Raw genomic sequence first — 8897 nt, 5'->3', positions numbered from 1 at the left:
AAATGTGATCAACTGAAGCTGCACCTTTCTCTTGCAGTCACAGAAGCTTTGTGGTCTTGTGTAGGCAACCTTTTGAAGAGTACCCTATAGGATGAAATAAATAATTTCACACCTGCTGCTTTTTAAAATTCAGTTATTTAGAACACTGATATTCAGGAGGCGTTTAATTAAAGCAGTAGAAGCACTGAAGGAGGAGGGAGCTGAAGTAGATGTCAGACCCAAGTGAGGATTTACATTAGATTTAATGAACAGCCTGTAAGCTGATGACTTATTTTAACATGTGCAGGAAATAAGTGCAGTTGCAAAGATACATATCTGGTTTCACATCCTGTTAACACTGCTATCAAACTCTCTCTAAAATGCTCTAAGAAGTATAATACAGAATAGCAATAATAGACAGTTAATTTTACAAAAAGAACATTGCATAAATATTAGAATTAATTTAACAGTTTAAACGTTTGCAAAAATAGGTCCACCAGCTTGTTACATGCATAATATCCAAGGATAATCATTTTAGGTTTAGCTCTGGAAAATTACTATTGTTTGACGAAAGAAAAAAAACACTCAAGTAAGTCAGTTTAAAAAAATACAGGCAGAAAATTGTGGAAATTCTCTATGCTTACAATGCTTGGAATCACAAATCAAGAATGAAAGACTAACAACAACATCAATGGCTTTTTTCTTTAATATACAACGATTTATTAAATCAGAGGACAATTTCTTAGTATGTTCTTCCCCTTACTGCTGATCGTCTGTTCTTATTATTTTAAAATTGAAAGATAAAATCGTCAGAATAATATTAAGTGCTTAGCAGTGAAGACGATCGAACGATACAACGGCTCATCCCTCGACCTCTAATCTGAATTTCTGCTTTTAGAGCAATCTTTTCACACGATTAAAAGAATAATTTCTGAACGAACCTACTGTATACTGATGCTTTACACTGCCCTGATGCTAATACCTGCAATATAACTACAATATGAAGTCTGCGCTGTAGACTTTATAAACCAGCCTTACTTTGAAACCTTGGATTTATGTCAGCAAGAAATAAGTCAAAGACGAACAATATTGCGCGATCACAGTCATCAGAGGCACTAGGAACTTTTCATAGTGTCAAACATGAACAAATCATTGATGTCATTAATCCAATCTGGCACGTATCTGGCCGCTTTACCATACACGCATTGATAAAGTGACCAGGGACGTTGGGACAGTCGTGTTTCTTTTTTTTCCTCCTGCATGATCTCTTCCTCTGCCATCTCAGCTCGTCACCAGCGCTTCTCTCTTCATTGACTGTTACACGGAATCACGAAGGAGATTTTGGGCCCAAAGAAAACATCCCTGGAACAGTTGAGCCACAAATCGTTAGCGACAATGGTGTTCTGACTGACTCAACAGATGTCAGGGGCGCTTATCTGAGCAAGCTGATGTCTTTTTTACGGTGTCGCGGTGTTTTGGACTGAAATGGGGGTGGTGGTGGTGGGGGGGGCTTTCTCTCTGCACGCCACTTTTCGAAACAGTTTGTTTTATATACTTCCGTAACAACAACAACAACAACAACAACAACAACAACAGAAGACGGGTGTTGCAAAGGCATGCATATTTCCAAAGACCATTTACCGTCGGCGGAGCATAAAAGAAGCTCGTGTCCTTCGTTTTAATTCTGTGACTAGTAATGGGCTAGAAACGTTACTACCACGTCACTTTAGCGCGGTCGTAAAGATGAAAGCAGGGTATCAAAATAGACGCCCTTTAGGGTAATAATGTATGTCGCGGTTGTCCTTACGAATACCATGTTTGCATGAACACCAGCGAAAGCAGGTGGCAACAGAAAAGTTATGGATGATAAATACGACAATGCGTGTAGTGTTCACAAGGTCCAGAAAACTCGGGTCGCAAGACGCGTTTCCAGAGCACAACCAGGCGCCTGGGCGTCTAACACTTCCTCACTAAGGGCTCCTCTGTTTTACTTCGGATTCACTCTTCCCCCTACTGGATGAAACTGAGCTTACCTTGGGCAACAGAGCAGTTCTCTGAAGTTGCAGTAGCACACGATCTCGCACCCCTTCCCTTCCCAGAAGTGATTCTTCAGGGCGTTATCAATGGGTCTGAGGAGCTCGATGCCATTGGGTATATTGTGGCAGTTCCTGTCTTCCAAAACCTTTTTGTAGCAGGACAAGCGGCTGGAAGGAATCGCACCGACGGCCAGAAGTCCAACCAGGATAGCGAGGACAGCTACCGCACTTTTCATTTTCTCTCGCTGCGGAGAAACTGCGAAAACTGTTAATTATAACGAACCGTGCGGTGCGTTGGAAAACTTCACCTTCCAACCCGTCTGTATTATTTACACACCGAGAGCTGTATAGAGCGAAAAAGGTTTAGAGTTAAGAATTTTTTGGGACTAAGCGCATTTCGTTAAGTGAAAAGAAAAATAGTTTGTGACGGTGGCATGTGCGTTTTTGGTGTTATAAGTAAATGAAAAAGAAAAAGTACAACTTCCTCCGCGAACACAAATTAGATTACAGCAAAACGCGCACTCTTGCCTATGATCCTTTTGATGAACAGACGGCGTTTTACTATTTAATTTAAAATTAAATTAAATAGTAGTTAAAGTAGCGTAATTACACATTTCAAAAATAGAATTTGTAGTGACGAAACTATATTAGCTCAAAGGTTCTCCAGTTTCATGCAAAAAAAAATCACGATCAGGAGAAGCGATAATGATACACCCTACACATTGCTGTACTGTTTATAGTAACATCTATGGATATTTAGATATTTTAAACAACGCAGCGCACACAGAAAAACACAGATTTCAGAAACAGAAAATGTCACGGTACCTTTGGGTGCACTCCACTCACTGATGACTGTAGGTCTGAGTGGGTTTCTGGTAAATCTGGGTTTGTACAAGTCAGGCACAAACAGGTCTTTGTCCCGTTCAGCTCTCACCACTGAGCGACACTCAGCCCCTCTTATTCCTTCGTGGACTGAGCAAGGAGTGAAATAACTCCCTCCTCACATCGATCACCTCAGAACACAGATACGAACAAAACCATTATACGTGGCAGTTTAGTGGGGTACCGAATTTATTCCAGTCCGCAAGCTAAGACGCATTTCGCTGCCTGTGCTGCAGTCCAACGTCAGATGTACCTAAACAAAATCATTTTCACGACTGTATGAATCCACTCTTTTAATAATTATGACTTTTTCCTAGAAACACTGGAGGTTTGTATTCCATGCCCTCAGAAGGCTGTCTGGACTGCCTTTAAGAAGGAACACTAGATATAAAGACGGTATGTAAAAAAAAAAATGGAATATTTATGGCCTATTCTCTTCATGCTCAGTTGGGAAGCTGACTGTTTTGGTTTTCAAGTATTGTTTTTTATGAGATGGTGTAATAAAGATTGTTTTGGGGACCTATCGTTACTTTGTTTCTTGTTACAACTTGAGTGAACATAAGGAAAGTTAAATGAGGAGGTCATTTGGCATGTATACCCACAATATTAGCTAACTGATCTGAGGATATTCTTCAACTGTGTGAATGTTGAAGAGTTATTGCAACACACCCTGCAAAAATTGACAAAAGTACCAGTATTTGCATTTTACAACTAGAGCTGGAGTGTACCCATTTATGCAGCTGGGCTTTTAATTGAGCAGTTTGAGTGAAGGAACACGTAAAGGTTAGTTCTGTGCTGAAAAATTGAAATAAAGCAGTGGTTCATCTTTCTGTATTACCTCCTTCAGGGATCAGTGTTCAGGTGGCAATGGAAGAAGCTCAAAAGCTGGACCATTGTTTCTATTTTCAGCCTTTCAGCATAGATCTAACCTTTACTTGTAATAATAATAACTGCTTACACTTATATAGTGCTTTTCTGGACACTCCACTCAAAGCTCTTTACAGGTAATGGGGATCCCCTCCACCACCACCAGTGTGCAGCCCCACCTGGATGATGCACTAGTATCCTCCCCACACACCAGCTCTCAGTGGGGAGGAGAGCAGAGTGATGAACCCAGTTCACAGATGGGCATTGTTAGGAGGCCATGATCGGTACAGGTGAATGGGAAATTCAGCAAGGACACCAGGGTAACACCCCTACTCTTTTTGAGAAACACCCTGGGATTTTTAATGACCACAGAGAGTCAGGACCTCAGTTTTACATCTCATCCAAAGGATGGCACCTTTTACAGTATAGTGTCCACCTCACTATACTGGGGCATTAGGATCCACACGCACAGCAGCATGAGCGCCCCTACTGGTCCCACTAACACCTCTTCCAGCAGCAACCTTAGTTTTTTCCCCAAAAGGCCTCCCATCCAGGTACTGACCAGGCCCACACCTGCTGAGCTCCAGTGGGCTGCCACTGGTGAGTTGCAAAGTGATATGGATGCTGTTCCTTCCCTCAAACTGCTCTGCTATAAAACTAAAAGATGTGTGGTATAAATGGGTTCACTCAAACTCTAGTAGTAAAATGAGAATTTAATCTTTTGTTCAGACTTTTTTTAAATTTAACACAGAATTAGGTTTAAAAATAAAATGTTATGTGTTACGGTGGGGTTTTGTCAGAAAAAGAAAATTAATTGGCCTTCTGCAACGATCCTCTCTTAAATAATGAACACCTCTGTAAGTAGAATCAGAGCGAAATCAAGGTTCAGACTGCCTTCATACCGTTCTGATTATGCATTGCTTTCCACTTGGTGTGCCAGCAGTTCCTAAAATGCCAGATAATGTCATGGTCATTTCTGTTGTAGTGTTTACGTTGGCCAGTCTTAGTTATAGTCCCTGTACAGTATTTAATCTCTCTGACGCCATCTGGTGTTGGCATACTCCACACGACCGTCACAACGTTTTTAATAGGCTTATGCTGTGAAGACGTTAAATAAATCTATTTGATAACAACCGCTTTTTTTTTTAAAGCGCTGCATTGTTTGTTTTTTCTGGTACATTCCACAAATAGTTTTATATTTCTCTATAGGTAAAGAAAATAAAACACACATTAACAAAGTAAGTTGTTATAAAGTAACATAAAGTTAAAAATATAGACCTTGTACATAAAATGTCATGTTATTTAGAAAAATAAATAAAACTACTGTCCAGTTTTCGAAGTTGGTGCCTTTAAGCACCACTCCTGCAGCCTCTCAAAAAGTCCTTGTTCTCTCGTAATAAACACAACCCAATAATTTGACAGCAGCATGACCAGGTTGGGCATGCCCTGTACGACCTGTAAGGAAAATGAAGATTGCAACGGTGTGGTTGTGGTGTTGTGAAACCAGTAGATGGCGCTCTTTCATCTGAATTTTCAATCCTACTCTGTCGCACGGTGACGTGTTTCGGCTGAGATGTTAAACTGAGGTCTTGCTTACCTGGTCGTTAAAGATCACCTGGCAGACACTGTTTGCAAGAGTAAGGGTGCCCCCCCCCGTGTCTTGACTTAATTCCACTTTGACTGGTTTCCATAACTTTTCAAAATTCGAAATAAAGTTTAAATTCAGTTCCAAATTATAAATTAAATTAAATTCAGAATTTCTTTGTTGTGCCGGCAGCCATATCACCCCGCAGCTCACAACTAACAACCCACCGAAGCTAAGCAGGTGTGAACACCCTGCTGTCTGTGTGGGGCCTTCATACCCCAGTATAGTGATGGGAACACTATACTGTAAAAAGGCGCCGTCCTTCTGATGAGATGTAAAACCGAGGTCCTGACTCTCTGTGGTCATTACAAAAAATCCCAGGGCGTTTCTCGAAAAGAGTAGAGGGTGTTACCTCGGTGACCAGGCCACATGTCCCATTCGCCTGCCCCAATCCTGGCCTCCTAATAATCCCCATCTATGGATTGGCTTCATCACTCTGCTCTCCTCCTGGTGTGGTGAGCTTTCTGCTGTTGAATCATCCAGGTGGGGCTGCACACTGGTGGTGGTGGAGGGGAGTCCCCATTACCTGTAAAGCGCTTTGAGTGGAGTGTCCAGAAAAGTGCTATATAAGTGTAAGCAATTATTATTATCATCAAATTATTATTATTATCATCAAACTTAAGAAGAACGTAGGCAGATTTGAGATGAAAAGCACTACACACGTGCATTAATTATTGATTGATATATATAAATAGTGCAAAAAAAATCCAGATACGCTTATTGTTTATTTTCTTGTGCTGGGGGGAAACATTGCTTGGCAATGAATTTGTTAAACCGATCCTCAGAACCAAGAATGACCAACATAAATTTAGTAACAAGTCGTTTCAGTAGTCACTAATTTATTGGTCTGATATTCTGACAAAGCAATGCATTAAAAAAATAGAATGAAAATAACATCTGTTAAAGTTTGTTTTTTAATGAATTGTTTGTGAAGGTTCAGTTTTGCATATTATTACTCCAGGCTTTTAAATGGTGATTATGGTGCCACCTGCCGTTCGTATCTGAAAACCCAAGCGCGCTTTTATCATTGTCCCGGTTTTTAAACGGGTAAGAATGAAAGCACACACATCTTTCTTTTGTCTCCCTTTTTTTTTCTCTCTTTTCTTTTTCTCCTACTTTAAAGTTTTAATGAGATTTAAAGGATGTTTCTAACAGTCTGAGTTCCCATAAGAAGAGTTAAATAGAATCATTTCACTTCAAATATAAGTATTTATTTGCTGCTGCGAAGACTTGTTCCCTGAAACGGTCCTGAATAATAGGCGGGTATTTGATTTGGAAGTCTCAAACAGGCATTTCAATGCTGTAAGTTGTAAAAAAGAAAATCAACTGTACTTCCCGTAAAAACAGCAGCATTTTAAAGTGCACAAAACAGATCTGTTTCTGTGTAATAGAAGATCTCCATCGCTACTCTAATCTGTCCTTTTCTCCATGACTGTGTCATGGTGACCCGTCTATGGATTCCCCTTTCCAAGACAGGCTCCAGGTGGAGACAGACTAGGAACTCTCCTAGAATCCCAGGAAACTGGAGTTAATTAGCCCTTGATTAAGGACCTGGCTGGAGCAAACTCCAGGAGACACAGGGTCAGGGCTGGTCACTACTGACCTACCAAGCAATGTATGAAACAAAGCAATGTCTGGGCTTCATTGGAAAGGCATTGAAGTACCAAAGACATGTTTATATTTTCTCTTTGTAGCTCTTGTTCCATTTCAGTTCCTGCTATACATATAAATAAAGAGACAAACACACAAGTTTACAGGTATTGACATAAAAATTATTTGCTGGAGAATGTGAAAAGATAGATCAGTCACAAGCATTGTTCCAGGTTTGGATAAAAAAAAGAAAAAGAACCACTTCAGCATGAACTGAAGGTCTGATTTCATGTGCTGATTTACTGCTGAGTATTAAAGAGCTACCTAGAAGGAGTTTCTTTTGGTGTCAGCAATCCAAAATGAAAGCAAAACTATTGTGTTACAAGGAGATAAAATGCAGAGAGATCAAAACAACCGCGCAATAAATTCTGGAAGTGATTGCAAGGATGAAGGATCCTTTTATGAGGGGATTAGTAGGAAAAAGGCATTTTTAAGACTTTAAAATAAAATATTAAAAGTCTAAAAGCTAACAAGAAGCTTAAGCACTTGCATGACAATATTTCCTAAGATGCTCATTCCAAGAACGATGTGTGTAGAACACTAGCACAATTGTACTCTCCCCATGGAAAGAATTTGGCACAGAAAATTGTATTATTAACTGTGCGCATTAAAGGTTCTTTCACTCTTGGAGAGCACTAACAATCATGCACAGACACAAAGATTTCCAAGTGACAAGCAAAACCCCAAGTCTGACAAGCACAAAATCAGGAACTCTACACTGTGGAGAACAAACAGATTAACGAGCAGCATTAATTTTGTACAATAAAGCATGGTCTTTTATAAGTTCATGTAACTCAGCTTCATGAAGTGCCCATATCTTCATCTTTCTAGGCTACTTGTTTAAACAGCACATACCTGTTGCCAAAAAATCTTTTAAAAAATAAGATACAACTTAAAAAAGTCACATTCACTGTTTTCGGGAGTGAACAATGTCACAACTGCTGTTGAAACCTCCTCCTGTCTTCACTTTGTCCTGAAGAAAGTGTGACATCTGCATATTAGGAAGGTAACTGACTTGTAGTAGTGACCATTATCAGAAAGAACAAAGGTAAGAAATGATTCTCCACATGCCTTTTGAATTAAAAAGGGTTATGCTCCCTATAAAATTCAGTCAGCTTTTTTCCTTCTACCCACAACTGAGCAGTAGATCTCAGAAAGGAATTCATCTAGTCAATAAGTTCATGACTTGCTTGTCTCAGTGACAAGAATAATGAGAAACATGCCCTGTGGTAGGTGATAATGAAATTTTCGGTGATCCCACCTTTAACATGGGGAGAGAAGAGAAGAATGGCATGGACTGGGAACAAACAGATCTGACTACTACTATTACTAATTTTCTCTTATTATTCAATACAATATAATCAATTTAAGTATTACACAGTATTAATAATGAGATGTGCAGTTGTTCATATGTACTGTGCATCTAGGCTCATATAAGCAACTGACTGGATCATACTAGCTGTTGGCTAGGAAGCTATAGTGGGTTTATTATTTATTTCAGTGGTTCTGAAAACTATTGAAAACTATTGCTGTATCCTACCATATACAAACATCAAACCGCAGTGGAGAAACCAGGCTGAGCACTGTCTGATATATTCTATATTTCTCATCTCTAAACACATACAGTATCATGGAAAACAGATCAAAAAGTTACATGATATCAGTTCTGTACATCCCACTACCAACCCACAAAACAGGTTGATTTTTATCTTTTTTTAGTCTCAGAGTAAAGTTTAAGCATTAAACTAGGAAAAATATGACTTCATTACCCATCGGATTCCCAGTACAGGATAGGTTTCCATATTGTTTTGTATTCCTTGCTACTCGAAAATTTCACT

At 39.5% G+C, this 8897-nt stretch overlaps 1 protein-coding gene across 3 annotated transcripts; it reads right to left on the bottom strand.

Annotated features, from left to right (window-relative positions):
• Window positions 1-223: 223 nt before the first annotated feature.
• LOC148677557 (scrapie-responsive protein 1-like) lies at window positions 224-5934 on the bottom strand. Of its 3 annotated transcripts, none has more exons than XM_088645602.1 (4): window positions 5762-5934; window positions 2841-3028; window positions 2013-2280; window positions 224-1341 (listed from the first exon to the last, which is right to left on the bottom strand). In XM_088645602.1, the coding sequence occupies exons 3-4, from the start codon at window positions 2249-2251 to the stop codon at window positions 1287-1289; spliced, it is 294 nt and encodes a 97-aa protein (XP_088501728.1). In that variant the 5' UTR covers window positions 2252-2280; window positions 2841-3028; window positions 5762-5934; the 3' UTR covers window positions 224-1286. The 3 variants fall into 3 exon arrangements, with proteins under 3 accessions (XP_088501728.1, XP_088501637.1, XP_088501552.1); XM_088645511.1 differs by having other exon boundaries at window positions 2013-2271; window positions 5762-5933; XM_088645426.1 differs by having other exon boundaries at window positions 2013-2260; window positions 5762-5931.
• Between the last annotated feature and the right edge of the window lie 2963 nt (window positions 5935-8897).

The sequence above is a fragment of the Lepisosteus platostomus genome, chromosome 1 (genome assembly GCF_059453375.1).
Source record: "Lepisosteus platostomus isolate fLepPlt1 chromosome 1, fLepPlt1.hap1, whole genome shotgun sequence".
Classification (NCBI taxonomy): Eukaryota; Metazoa; Chordata; class Actinopteri; order Semionotiformes; family Lepisosteidae; genus Lepisosteus; species Lepisosteus platostomus.
Note: the sequence above shows the minus strand (reverse complement) of the source record. Positions and strands in the feature narration are given on the sequence as shown.